This window comes from Ahaetulla prasina, chromosome 5, assembly GCF_028640845.1.
Source record: "Ahaetulla prasina isolate Xishuangbanna chromosome 5, ASM2864084v1, whole genome shotgun sequence".
Taxonomy (NCBI): domain Eukaryota; kingdom Metazoa; phylum Chordata; class Lepidosauria; order Squamata; family Colubridae; genus Ahaetulla; species Ahaetulla prasina.
The window spans coordinates 62,810,570-62,825,745 of NC_080543.1; the positions used below are offsets into that span (position 1 = coordinate 62,810,570).

Here is a 15,176-nt window from a genome sequence, read left to right on the forward strand (position 1 = left end):
GCTTCTGACTGCATCATCAGCCATTATTCCCAATGAAGCATGTTCATGGGAAAAATATGTTGAAGAAGAAAAACATTCCTTTTATTCTGGAATAGCTGACGATGAAGCTGCCTCAGCTGTGGGCTACAGATGATTTTTTTTAAAATTGTATCAAGAGGAAAGGTCATTTAAAACAGTTTTCAAGGCATGTCTGTACCTCTGTTAGGGAAACATAAGAATGAGCCCTCTATTTCAGTTATATGTTATTACAGATATAAAGCAAGGAGTTATATGAACATTAAATTGAGAAAGTTTATCACTATTTCTGTTATTAACTCTGTGCCTTAAAATGGATGTTGGTGTTTTATTTTTTTCTCCTAGTAATCTTGCACGCAAAACAGTAAAAAAAAGGATTGGGTTTTGTTTCAATAAGAGAATCTACTTCTACATAGCTATTAAAGAAGTTCACAGTACAGTTAATCTTTATAGACAATTGCTGAATCTCAGGAAATAGACTCAAAGATTTTGGATTTAATGCAATTTAGGTATTTCAATGTTCAAACCTAATACAAATAAATTGGTACAAATTTTAAACATAGTTTTCTCATATATATATTAATTCATTATTCTCCTAAATGGATACAGATATCTCACAACTCTGAGATAAACAGAGATAACAAGTTGGCTGCATTCATTCTATGGTTGTTTGAAAAACACCCAGCTAGAAAGTAGCCAACAATATTTTAAACTGGGATACTTTGTGAAACAAAGCTATGTGGTTACTTTTCAATGTGTGATATGAATGTAGAAAAGCGTGCTAATTAAATAAATCATGATCAGTTAAGCATAGATAAATATGTTGTGTAAACACAGCCAATGTTTTTCAAGGCATAGTCCGTGGGAATCTACATCTGAGTCTTTCATGCAACAGCTCACATGCACCATCAAAGGTCTCTAATGTAGTACTGTCATAAAATAACAGATTTTTAAAGACATTATTTCAACAAATATTTGTGGGGAGGGCTTCTTTATCAATTATTTCTATATTTTTGGGAGCCACAATCCAGAAAGACTTGGTTATAGATAATTGGAAATAATTTCATATTGGTTAGAGAACTACTTATAAGACCAGATGGCAGAGAGCAATTTCATCAGATTATTTTCTAAATGGGTGTTTTGTGGCCACATCCACCATGCTAATCATATTTTAAACAGACAAGCTGTAGATCTAAGTGATACAGTATTGTGCACTTTTTCTATAAGGGCCATCTCTGGAGGGAGATGGGCAGTTCAAAAATGTGAAAAAAATCAGAATCTGATAGAAAGGGAAGGAAACTAACAAGTAATGGCAAAATATTAAGGCCTTCAAAGTAACCCTATGAATTTACTCTGATTTCACCTACACTTCATTAATAAAGTATCAACTATAGATTTTACATTGGTATTTAAGCTCTTTAAGACAGATTCTTAATCTTTTTGTGCAATGGAGCTCTTTTAAAAATGTATTTTAATGCAAAAGCATATAAATTGTATTTCAAGGTCTCGACACAATGGATTTTTAACACTACCAATACACAATTGTAATGTGTCTCACATATAAATCTGCACAAACAAACAATCTTCCTCTTTTCACTCCCCCTTTCAACTCACTAATTTTAATCCAACATTAGTCTAGCCACTCAGATGTATAGATGAAGTAACAACTCACAAAAGGGCATGCTTTCTAAGAAAATGTTTACCCAACTCCTGATTTTTCACTAGTGCTCTTCTACAAAGGAAACCAATGATGCTCAAATATACTTATGAAAGTATTAAAAATTAACAAATATAGCAATATCTGAACTTCTTGATTCTATTAAACAATGCAAGCTAAATGTCAGAGATTTGTAAAAAATGAAGTTGTAATTTTTTTCCTATTTAACTTCCTGAACCCTAGGGGCTATAATCCTCAAATCCCTGCTTTAAGATTTTTATCTCGCCACAGTTTTAAGATAATTCTGTAATGATTTCTCACCTATTATTTTGGAGATGGCGACTAGATGACATTTCATAGATCTGATCACCAGTCTCTTTGGGTTAATGTAGGTTGGAAAACACAGCCAGGTCCTCATCTCTGGTTGCTCGGCTGCCATTTCTCTGTCCCCGCGTTTCTCCTCTCCATTACTACTTTGTTTGCTGAATTCCTTTCATGCACATCCCTCCCTACTCTCTGTTTTTCACACGAACCTCTGGGAAAATTTCCACCAGATCTGCCAAGGAGGAATTTAACTGTACAGGTAATGTAACACTGCTAATCCTTGTGACAGAGATAAACAGATTACAATTTACGGAATGCCGCTGAATACTACGTTTGTAGAAATTAAATAGCCTTTTATTTTCGGCAGGTTTTGTACAGACATGGTATTCCGGGGGGAAAACACAGTCTATATCAATGTATTTCCCTAATTGCGGGGAAGACTGGATCCAATACATGCTTTAGTGCAGAGCAATAATCAAACTACAATTCCCACAGTCCCCCAGGAAGATTCTGTGATGACGTTACTGAGCGACAATCGAGGCGAGCGTGCGAGCCTGTTTTCTTTGCAATGCGCATGCGCTCCTGCAAGAAACCTTCGGAGTTCAGAATGATGCGGGGGGAGATAGGTTGCGACTGAGCGGAACTCCGCGGTGTCTCCTTTCCTCCCGCTTTTCCCAGGTGCTACTAAATATGTCGTCTCGGAGAAATCGCTCCGCCTCAGGTCAGTGAGAGCCCTATTTCTCTCAGGGCTGTCATGGCGCTATTCCTGCTTTCCCGAATGGAGCTTGCCAACAATCGCTACTCCAGGAAACCGTGGGTCCCTGCGGCCAGCAGTTGCCCTCTTTCCCCAGGCCGCCTCTGACCCTTGCTCTGCGCAGGAAGAGGATCCCCCCGCTTCCCTCCCTCCCCCCGCACCAAGGGCCGGGTGAGAGCTGAGTGGTTGAGCGCGCGGGGCGGAGCTTGGCTCAGCCCTTTCCTCGGACTCCCGCTGGGAAACGTGAAGGGCGGGCGGGGCGAAGCGGCGGTCTCTCGCCGGGAGGGAGGAGAGAGAGAGAGAGAGACTGCGTGTGTGTGTGTGAGAGAGAGAGAGTGTGTGTGAATGATGCCAGATGGTGCGTCAGAAGTGCCTCGCAGGAGGAGGCCAAAGCCAGCTCCCAAAATGGCCAACCAGGTGCTTCACGGAGACGGTCATAAGGCAGGTGATTCAGAGCTTATGCTGCCTTGAGTCCTGGAGCAGCATCGTGGTTAGTAGCCACGATTGGCTTTGCCACTTTCCGTCCTGAGGCTGCCTGTCGGTTCCCAACGCTGCGCCCATCCACTCTGTTCTCTGTAGAAATTAAGAAACGTTCCTCCCGGCCATCTCCCCATGTAATCAAGATACGACTGAAGATAGTTTATGAGCCCCTGGGTTCATGTAAACAAGTTAGAAAAGCACATACCATGTTCACCTGACAGGATGGGCTGAGGCTCATTGTTCAGTCCTCGCTTGGTAGCAATTGTGCGGTAAGAAATAAGGCCTTTTTGAATAAGATCACTGGATACATTTTGTGTATCTGTAATTGCCCCCTTTCATGGCATGTGTCATTTGGAGCTGAATCTACCCTATGACCAGGAAATAAACAACCTTCCAGCCTATAACATTGGTATGAATTGGGATATACTCAAGATATTTTTGCTCCACTAGTTTTATTTGGTTGTGGGTGGATATGTTTAATTTATCATGGAATTTATTTTCCTGTTAACTGCTGGGACTCTGGGAAATTGTGATAGAAAGCAAAGTAAATAAATATAACAGTGTTTATCCAAATGTGTTCTTTTCCTGAGGGATGTTCCCATACTGATAGGAGGAAGGAAGATACATGGTCCAAATTGTTTTTACTGTTGCTTCTTTGCTTAGGAGGGAACTCACAATTGGTGTCAAAAAAGTGGCACCGTTAGCCTCTAATTCAAAATAAGCTGTGTTCACATGAGTCACTTATTAAATGGGAAAAAAATTACTCAGATAACCCAGTTTTATGGATTAATTGCAATATGTTCAATTAATTTAGACAAACATGTTTTGTGTGCTGATCAAGCTCAGCCTTTTTAATTGTTAGGCCATTTTAAAATATGCCATTTTATTCTATTTTTAAATAGTTAAATGATAATTTACTGCCTTTTGACTATTCCACCACTCAACTTGGAATTTTAGTCTTGCAAAATGTTGCACTTGAGAATAGTGCCACTTAAATTTCAAATATCTTAAATGATAGTATTGTATTTATAATTCTAAATTTAATTTTATATTTTAAAATTAGAGATATTGAGAAAATGTCAACTGAAAATAGAACTGGAAACCATAGCTTATTCACAGTTTATTACTATAATTACTTTTAGCTGAAATAGATTTATAAAATTCATTTTACTTATGTTTCTTTTTTCCCTAATTTGTATTTACCCTTTTAAAATTAGAATTTTATTTTTCATTGTCTCTTAAAGAATTATCAGTAATGACCACTGAAGATATAACATTTTGAAAATCTGATTGCAGTAGGTAATATATATATATTTCTTGCAACACATTCTAATATGTGGTGACCATATTAATTTTTCTTCATGTCTGTAATATGAGTTTTATTGTTCTTTCATTCCTGTATCATAAAAGCTGTATCAGTGCATGTAATTTTAAAGGAGTTAACAGATGTGAAGTTCAAGATCATGGACTTCTAATGGCTATAACGTATGAGGAACTTTAGGAGTTTATCCTGGGTTCAGTTTATATTAGTTCCTGTTACTACTTACAGAAGTAAGAAAGAGAAATCAAATCAAACTAAAGGAAGCTGTCACCCATAGATCTTAACAATAGAATGTATTTAGTGCATCTCTGGCTTAGAAACTTGCAAACCACATCACCATTAATTAAAAATTACTTTAGTTACCGTAAATATAGTTTTCTGTTCTACTGATTCTTATGAAAATATGATTAGTATGTAATTTCTGATCCATTTATATAATAATACATTCTTTTCTAACAGTTAATGGAAACTTGGTTGATTGGTTATGTAAAAACAATAAAAGAGCCTTTTTAAAATTTTATTCTTTATTTTTAGAAATTTACAAAATTAGATAGAGTGCTAAAATACACAGTAAAAGCAACATTTAATTAATTCACGATAAAAGAATTTTTAAAAAATTAGTGAAAAGTAGAACATTAAAAGAAAAAGACACCATTCGAGCCATCCTTAAAACCTGTAAACAAAATTTAAGCAATTACAGTATTAAAGTGTTTGTTGTAAATAAAAGTCTAACATATACTGGTATGTGAAACTCATAGTCAATAATTTTCAAAAAATACTATATATAATAATAATTATAACAAAAATACCCAGTGCTAATCATAAAATTTATGCCAAATAACATATTTCTTCATCTTTTGATTAGTAGAACATACTGATGTATGTAACAACCAGTCCTTACTGTCTGGAATAATAGGAATATTACTTTTCCAATTTTTCTACATCATCCTTCCCAACCCATAACTAGTACAACCATAATTCCTTAATCAAATTCCAGACTTTTGGTAAATAATTGAACATCACATCTTTAATGTTCAGATAGTTTCCCATAAATCTATTAAAATACTACTCCAGAAATGTAGTGCCTAAACATTTCATATAGTTTAATGACTACTCACATTTTTTATCTCCAATAAAAAAAAATCTGATACACTTTTTTAAGTACATTGTTTGGAGAGCCCAATATACTTTAAATAGATGGATTCTGATGAATCAACTTTAATTTCAAGTCCATTTTAAAGAATATAATACAGATAGTCCTGTATTGTCCTGTATTAACAACCACAGTTGGGATTGGCAACTTGGTCATTAAATGAAGCCATCACTAAGTGAAAAGTTATTGAGACTGGGCTTACAATCAGCTTTCGTTTGTTCTACATACCTGCAAAGATGGTAAATGCGGGCATTGGTTACAAAATTACTAAGTAAGGTCTACCAATATAGTAATATATTGAGAGCATTGATGTTTTCAAAGGTAATCAAAATAACATCTTTATTTTACATCTTTGTTTTTATTAGTAAGAAAATATAAGATTCACCCCCACTTTGACACCTTTTCATAAGACGCTGAAGACCTGGTTTTGTCAATAAGCATGGGGACCCCAGAGTGGGATGGAGTTCCTCAAATGATTCATTTGATTGTTGATACCAGAGTGGGCTTTTTTGCCATTTTATTGTTTTTATATTGGATTTTTATCTTTATAAGGCACCCGGGATCACTGAGAGTGAGTTGGGATACTATATACATTTTTATAAATAAATATTTTGTATAATTTGCTATTCAAGGTAGCTCAGGGAAAATATACTTGTATTATCTTGTTTCTTAATGCATATGTTTGAATACTGTAGTTTTACATCTTTTTAAAATGTAGAAAATGTCTAACTTTCAATTTCTTTTAAAGAACATGACAGTGATGATGATTCATATGAAGTACTGGATTTAACAGAATATGCAAGGCGTCACCATTGGTGGAACCGTGTTTTTGGCAGAAATTCTGGACCTATTGTAGAAAAGTATTCTGTAGCCACTCAGATTGTAATGGGTGGTATAACAGGCTGGTAAGAACAAATTACTTTGACATTCTATTTGGCACATTTATTTTATATACAGGTTGTCCTCGACTTACTACAGTTTGTTAAGTGACCACTCAAAATTACAATGGCACTGAAAAAAGTGATTTATGACTGTTTTTCACACTTACAACCATTGCAGCATCCCTGTGCTCACATGATCAAAATTCAGATGCTTGGCAAGTGACTCATATTTGACAGTTGCAGTGTCCTATGATCATATGATCACCTTTTGTGACTTTCTGATAAGCAAAGTCAATGGGGAAGCCAGATTCACTTAACTGTTAACAACTTCAGTGATTTACTTAACAATTGTGGCAAGAAGGGTTGTAAAATGGGGCACACTCACTTAATTGTTTCACTTAGCAACATAAATTTTGGGGACAATTGTGGCTGTAAATTGAGGATTATCTGTACTTAATCTGTTTTAAAAATTAATTGAATGCTAAATATATTAATTTGTTGTATTTTTCTATTAAATAACATTGTAAATCAATAGAAGCAAAATAATTTTTCAATAATTCATAAAAGTAATTTGCTAAAATTTCTTTAAAATGTTTTTGTTGTGATTTTTGAAAAGAAAATGAATATAAAAATATGAGGGTAGATAGGTAGGTTAATTTTAGTTACCAGAAACTGTGGCAATGTGCAAGAAACAGAAAAATGATTGATCCAGAAATAAAAGCTAATGTTAGAGAATAATTTATTTTAAAAGTACATTGTAATTGGGCTGAAAGAGACTGAACAAATATATTCAACACTGGAGTGGTAGAGTGATGATACAGTTTATATTTGACAGCATCTTCATTATGTGTCATTATGGGTAGCACATTCTCCTTAAAGATTGTGCAAGAGTCAGTGCATGAAGTTACAGAAAGCTGTATGATCATATTTATTAAAAAAACAGGTTCTTAGTGCATTTTAACGTGACTTAATCCTTGTGTTACTCTGCCATTACTTTGTCTGTATTGTCAGCATTCTGGTCTATTTCCTGTACTTTCACATTTAAATATAACACCATATATTTATTGCCCATTGTCTTATGAATGCTTATTTGAAAGTAGGTGTACAGTACACAGTACAGTAACACAGATTTACTGAATTTTATTTCTCTTTTTCTTTCTTAAGGTGTGCAGGATTTTTGTTTCAGAAGGTCGGAAAACTTGCAGCAACTGCAGTAGGCGGTGGCTTCCTTTTGCTACAAGTAGGTAATTGTTGTTATTCTGAAAATATGAATTCAAATGTCACTTAAGTGTTTTGCATATATAGAAAAGGAAATGGAACCTAGAGAAATATGTTAAATAGAGGGATTAGAACTCATGGGAGACCATCAGTTCAAATTCCGCCTTAGGCATGAAAGCCAAGCTGGGTGACTTTGAGTCAGTCATTTTCTCTCAGCCCAACCCATCTCACATAGCTGTTGTGAGAAACAGGAGGAAGAAGGACTATTAGATATGTTCAATACTTTGAGTTATTTGTAAAAATAATAAAGGCAGCATACAAATAAATAAATATTTAAGGGGATTGTGTAAGCAGATTTTCAGAAGTGTTTAAACTATTTTTAAAATAGAAAATAAAAACATATAATTAACAACCAATCACATGAACCGACTTACAGAAATTAATCATTTTACATATTCCCCATCTGCCATAGAAATCACCCAATTCCTTAAAAAGTATACTTGATTGGCTTTTAGGTAAAAATTACTCTGTGTTCATAAGGAAAACAAACCTAGTTCAGATTAAAGGTCTGATACATGTTCTTATTTTGTCTAGGGAGATAAGTAATGTGAAATTACAAAAATGATATCCCCATTGCAATTATTTTCTGCCATAAATATGTAGTTTAAATCTTTTAAAAAGGATGTTTCTGCCTTATCCTGATGGCAGCACCAGATGTGACATCCAGTTGCCAGCCCTCCCAGATAAACTAGAAAGGAAGCACAATTAAATGAGCTAAATCTACTTTAAAAGGCTACATTAACAGAATTTTGCAAGTCTGAAGTACAGACTTCCTGCTGCCACTTTTAACCATCTGAAGGTGGGTCTTTCCTAAGTTTCTTTCTCTGACTATTAAGTGACTGCAGGCTCCTAAATCTCTCTTGTCCAAGGCAGTATCTTTTTTCCTCATCGCCCAAGGTCATCCACACATTCAACTACACATGTTCAGAAATCATGCCATCATGTGTCTGTTCAATTTGCTATTGGCGCAGAATATTGTGGTGGAAAAGCGTTCGTAGCTTGACATTCAGTTGCTTGCCTTACATGGAGCTTCCGGACCGTTTGCTTAGTAAAGTTATAGTCTGCCAATCTCATATGCATGACTGAGGATGGGCTGGTACATATTTGGGGACCAAACTGGGCTAAAAAAGTGGTATCTTTGCACTCACTCCATTTCTCCTGCTGCAGAGAAAGTAGAGAAAATGAAGCATGATATGAATAGAACTTTCTATGGGTGGGCTGAGATATTTCTTCATATATTGGGGTTTTTTTTGGCCTACTTCTGTCTTGACTGACACAGTCATCATTTCCTGAGGCCCCTTAGCCAGCTCACAAGCGAGAATAGGTTTGTTTGTTTATTTAGTATAAGGCATTTTATATCCAGACAATCTTTTATTTTGCTCAATGCAGATATATTATTCCTTGTATTCTTAAAATTCTTAAAACTCTTTTCATGTTCCTAGATAGCTAGCCATAGTGGTTACATACAGATTGACTGGAAAAGAGTTGAAAAAGATGTAAATAAAGCAAAAAAGCAGCTCAAAAAACGTGCAAACAAAGCAGCACCAGAAATCAACACATTAATTGAAGAGGTAAAATACGTATTATTGATTTTACATATTGATTTTGTGTAATTTCTTGGTATATGGATGGCCCATTCAGGGAAAAAATGTTTAATAGATTTTCAGCATGTTGTGTCTCATATGGCCTAGCTTTCCTCTGAACTTGTCAGAAACAAGTTGCTGCTTACCTAGAATATTTGATTACTCATTGATAAAAATCTTAACTGTTGTTGTTTTCTTTATTCTAATATGGTTCAGTTGGTTGGGTGTTTTATAGTGTGTGTGTGTATGTGTATTATCCTATATGTTGTTGTAACATTTTTGCCTACCATCCAGGAGCCTACTTTTTTAGGTGAAGAATTGTATGGAATATTTAAAAACAAATTTTAGAAATGCATTGGCTTTACACTACAAAATCTTGCATTACAATCAATTTGATTTAAATTGCCATATACCTCTACTTTTAGTGTAACAGGTTAGTAGAAGTATACTTGTACAATTTTTATTTAGGAGTTATTTGAATCATTTATACTAGAATTAAAGCATTGTTGAATTATAGGAAGAAAAACAAGAACGTTAAGCTTTTATTTTCTAGTTTCTCATTCCCCTCAAGAGCTTTATAATAGTACTTATAAATAATAATACAATGCATTATTATTATAAGTTATAAAATGCTAAAATAAATTGAATAAATTGCTTTTTGCCAAAGCAGATTTGGCATTAATATGTCTCTAACAGAGATTTGAAGAATCTGAAGAATGAATAACAGATATAAAGAAAACAAAATTGGAGTTTTGTTTTAGTGATTTAGGACAATCATAATATCAATGTAATGCCCCAAATACATGCTCTTAGAAGCATAACTTTTTCTCCAAGCTTTAAAAAAATGATAAATATAGATGACGCTGTCTACGATTCCATTACCCACGGTTTGGCACATGCTAGGCTTTGTTATTCACAATAAATATTTTTGCATGTCAACAGTTTAGGACTTGTTTTGTATTATTTTATGTATAAATTACATTTTTCAATTAGTACTGTTATATATTATAGCTTATACCTGATCCAGATGATATTGCCATCCAAAACATACATTTGGATTGTCCAAATGTCGAAATGGTTTTTAGAGAACACTTGGGGCATTTCCCAAAAATCCAGCCAGACAACTATTTCTTGTGCCTGGTAAATCACTAGTAATGGGAGGCAAGCCTAGAACTATATAAAATTGTCTCTGAGTGGCTTTTTTCTGCTGGCTAATTCTAGTTGATTCTTTGTTTTATGAGGACTTCCAGAAATTGAATCAACAGAAATAATTGCTAGAATGCTGGTAGAGGAAGATGAAAAGTGATTCTCACCAAGCAAGAGTATATGCCCATGTTTAGACCTACTCTACAATGATAAGGAAGGCAAAATATCTTCTCCACTATTATATTAATAGACTGTCATCCTATGTGCCTGTTTAGTGTAACTAATTCTGTTAGAAAAAAGTTAATGCCATGTTCTCCACCTGCTTAATGTGGCCAGTTTGCACAGCAAAATGCTTAGATTCCCAAGGGGAGCTCACTTCTGGTCATCAGTGGGTTTCCATGACCATGGTATTATACTAGATGGCCTTATGGGATTCAGGATTGCAGATACCATCTTGCAGTGCTCCACTGCAGATGGAGATGGGAGACAGTAGTAGTGGGAAAAGAAGTGAGTCAATAATCTCCGTTTCACAGAATTCTGTGTGTATTCCTCTTCTCTCTCTGTTCACTCTGCTGGGTGAGGTCATCTGATAATTCAGGGTACACTATGTCATCATATCCTGGTGATGCTCAATCACTACCCCTGTAGATAGGGGAAATGCTATTGATGTCCTTTCTGGGTACTTGAAGACCATCAGAGATTGGAAGGCACAGAACAAATTGTAGCCATGCCCAGTCAAAGGTACTGTTTTCCATTGATATCAGTGTTCTCACTGGAAGATGGGCACTATCCCTGAAGAAGCAGGTTCAGGATTTGAGGATTCTTCTAGTCTCACAGCTTTTGCTAGTACAGCAGGTGAAAGCTGTGATTTGAAGGCTCTTTGCCCATCACTGACTAGTGCACCAGTTATAGCATTACTTCGCAGAAGAGAACTTTGTTACAGTAACTTGCACCCTTCTTACCACCAGGTTAGATTATTGCAAGGTACTTTAATAGTCTAACCTCCTTTTAAATATAATTCAGAGACAATAATTCATACAGAATCCAGTGGCCTATATAATACTGACACTTGCTGCCCAAACATATTACAGTTTTTGCTTTGGGGCTCTGCACTAGGTACAATTAGCTTCTGTGTGCAATTTAAGAAGCTCGTTTGACCTAACAAAAGCCTTTATGTTTTGGCACATGGGCAATTTACAGGGCTGCTTGTGCCAACCAGACTCAGTCTAATCAATTAGGTCATCCATGGAGAAAGTGTTTCTAGTGTCCCACTTTGGGAGATAAAAGGAGCTACTTCTTGGTAGCAAGGCCAGTTATGTGCTATAATCTTCCTGTGAAAATCAATTTCTCACTAATTTTATTCAGAAAGATACTGAAACAGAACTATCTCAGTGGAATTCTAATTAAATTGGGTCATCTCTTTTATTTGGCGGATTCTTTTATTCTTGATATTTTATTGTTATATTGTTTTGATTTTATGCTAATGTTATTTTCACTGCTTTTCTTTATATCCTGTTAACTGCTAAGAATCATTTGATTATGGAAAGATATAAATGTAATAAACAAGCAAGGAATAAAGCAATAATTGATACAAAAACATAAATTATTGAAGGCATTTCTAAATTGAAATGTTCATGATGATACAAGAAATGTTAGTGCTTTTTAAAAGTTAAGCAATTTGTCTTCAACTTCAGTACTAGTAAGAGTCTATTGCAGAGAACGGGAGCCAGGAGAAAAAGCTCTTAAGAGGGCCCTGAATATGCTATATGTAGAAGAATAAAATAATCCAGACCTAATGTAACATATTGAGAGACGGAAGCAGAGTAAGAAAAGTGCATTAAAATATACTGGTCATGAATCAAAGTATAGAATGAAGTGTTAGATTGCCCACTTGATAGGCTGCTACAATAATCCAAGTCTGACACAATCAGGACATTAAACAAGAAATGCTCATAGATGCTGTGGGCATCCATTCCATGGAAATGGCAGGTTTTAGGAGGTTGTGGGATTTTTGTTTTTGGATTTTTGTTTTTTAATAAATGTTTACAATGATATATCACTCGTTTCAGCTTTCAGTAGCTCAGAACTGATAACCTTGGAACACAGTGAGAAATGGGAAATGAGTGGGGATGAGATGATCAGAGTATCAGACTACAATAACCTCTATCATATTATGTTCAGTTTAAGACAATGGAAGCACATCCAGTCTGAAATCATATTATAGCAGTTATAAAAAAAATTCCACATTAACTTGTTTTCCACAGAAGGGACAAACAAAACTGAAAATTGTCATTATATATGTAGGATTGAATTTGGAATACAAATTCAGAGCACATAATGGAAAGAGTTCATCAAGAGAATAATAAGGGTCCTAACACTGAGCTGTAAAGAATTCTTACTGGCAGGAGGAATGATTGAAAAATTGAGTTATTTCATGAAACTGAGAACAATTCTGTGAGATTAATACTGAAATCACTGAATCTGTAGTTTGGAGATGTATCTCAGACGGCTGAATGGTATTATAAATAATATATTTAAAAATAGTAATAGATTTGTCTAAATAGAGCTCACTTAAATTGATACTTTGGGATAAAATAAAATGCTTTGATAATTTACTATCTAATTACTATATAATGCTTTGGTTGTTTATAGTGATTGTGCATCTTTTAAATATTCCTAAAAGGTGTTTACTAACAAACAAAAAAAGCTCTGTTTTGAAAATCTATTAACAAAAATTCACCCATTTTTATTCAAAACTTTCTGTTATCAGAGAAGAATGTATTAATATTCTGGATTTTGATTTATGTAATAAACTACTGGTTTATTACATAATATGAAACTTTCCTTCGTAGGCCACCTTTGGATTAGTATGTTTGACACTGTACCTCCCAGAAAGAAGTTAGGTATTGTATAACTATCTAAGCAGTGCTGATATCACTTAAAAAGGCCAAGAGCTGGAATTTTTATCACATTTTTTTCAAATTTGAGGAATAAAAGAATTTAGTAAAAGAAGTGTGTTAAGCCTATTGAAAGGCTAAGTATATGTGTTTTAATGTGTTTTGTTTTGCTTTTAATTATTTTGAGCAAGTTGCCACAAATTCAGCAACTTGTGGCAATTGGTTCAAAATAATTAACAAAAATATTGTTGGATGGAAAGTTGTCAAAAAAACCCAAAAACATTAGAAGATTCTCTTGCATCAGGGGTTGTCTGTCTCTTTCTGATATGAATAACTAAACAGCATAGCAGGATATTTGTATATAACTAAGTGCTCATTGGCTAACATCCAGTGCATTTGTACAATCTGACATAAACCTCTTTCGTTTTCAGTCAACAGAATTTCTTAAGCAGAACATCGTGGTGTCTGGTGGGTTTGTCGGAGGCTTTTTGTTGGGTCTTGCATCTTAAGGACATGACTTTCATCCTGCTGACCTAACCATGGTAAAGATGAATGACAGCGACGCACAGATCTTTTCTGTTCTCCCTGAATCTCCTGAGCAAGAAGGATGGAGTTGCCAGATACATCGGAGCATTTTATGTCTTAGGCTTTACCTCCTTATGCTTACCTGAAGGAGGTTTCATGAAAATTGTGCTGTGCATTCAGTATCATTCCCAAAGAAAAAAAGGCTAATTCTCATAATGTTTTCATTTTCCTTTAGAGTTCATATTGAATTTGTTCTTTTTGTTCTGCACTTCTCATTTTAGGGTTTATATTTATTATATAAAATTATCTCATACTGTGGTTAATGTTATGCCAAACATGTAGGATATTGTACTTTAAGTGCAGGGCTAGCCTCCTTATTTTTGAAATCACAGCATAATAATAATTTGTACATGTATTTTTTTGCAAAGATGAAATAATAAGCAACTACGAACCTATTAAAGAGTAAAATAACATAGCAGATCTTTGCTGTTTTATATTTTCCTTCTTTTCTCAACTTCGGATTGTATTATGAATCTGGATTCAAGCAGCTTATATGAGATGCAAACCATAATCTTCTTGATTCTGAACTACAAAGTACGACTCATTTTTTCAATGCTGCAGTGTCATCACTGCATAATGGTACCTTTGAGAAATTGAGTTAGTAGATTAAAAAGCACGTGCAATTATACTGATGAGGAAAAGTTCATATTAGGAGAACAGTTTTACTACCCATATAAGTAAATACCGGTAGCATGCAAGCTTTTGAATACCAAGTATCCTTTTCCAGATACAATGGCTAAATATCCAGAAGAAAAAAGGAGGGGTGTGGCAGATAACAGATAACAGAGTTGGAAGAGACCATGGAGGTCTACCCCTGCTCAAGCAAGAGACTCTATTCCATTCCAGATAAATGGCTGTCCAATCTCTATTTAAAAGCCTCCAGTGATTTAAAAGCCTCCACCCACAATTTTTGAAGGCAAGCTGTTCCACTGGTTAATTGTTCTCACTATTAGGAAATTTCTTCTTAATTATATGTTGTTTCTCTCCTTGATTAATTTCCATCCATTGTTCTTTGTTTTGCCATTTGGTGCTTTGGAAAATAGGTTGACCCCATCTTTGTGGCAGCCCCTCAAATACTGGAATAATGCTATCATGTCACCAC

At 34.8% G+C, this 15,176-nt stretch overlaps 1 protein-coding gene across 4 annotated transcripts; it reads left to right on the plus strand.

Annotated features, from left to right (window-relative positions):
• Positions 1-2,550: 2,550 nt before the first annotated feature.
• On the plus strand, positions 2,551-14,489 carry FUNDC1 (FUN14 domain containing 1). Of its 4 annotated transcripts, none has more exons than XM_058185764.1 (5): positions 2,551-2,717; positions 6,453-6,609; positions 7,750-7,825; positions 9,306-9,434; positions 13,921-14,489. In XM_058185764.1, exons 1-5 carry the CDS (start codon positions 2,687-2,689, stop codon positions 13,996-13,998), a joined length of 471 nt encoding a protein of 156 aa, XP_058041747.1. In that variant the 5' UTR covers positions 2,551-2,686; the 3' UTR covers positions 13,999-14,489. The 4 variants fall into 4 exon arrangements, 3 of the variants coding, with proteins under 3 accessions (XP_058041747.1, XP_058041745.1, XP_058041744.1); XR_009155399.1 differs by lacking the exon at positions 2,551-2,717 and adding an exon at positions 2,724-3,195 and having other exon boundaries at positions 9,310-9,434; positions 13,921-13,935; XM_058185762.1 differs by lacking the exon at positions 2,551-2,717 and adding an exon at positions 3,047-3,195 and having other exon boundaries at positions 7,750-7,829; positions 9,310-9,434.
• Positions 14,490-15,176: the final 687 nt, after the last annotated feature.

Coding starts and splice junctions, on each gene's coding strand:
- FUNDC1 (XM_058185762.1), top strand. CDS start 3,096: ATGATGCCAGATGGTGCGTCAGAAGTGCCTCGCAGGAGGAGGCCAAAG. Junction 3,196..6,452: donor CGGAGACGGTCATAAGGCAG/GTGATTCAGAGC, acceptor TTTCTTTTAAAG/AACATGACAGTGATGATGAT. Junction 6,610..7,749: donor ATGGGTGGTATAACAGGCTG/GTAAGAACAAAT, acceptor TTCTTTCTTAAG/GTGTGCAGGATTTTTGTTTC.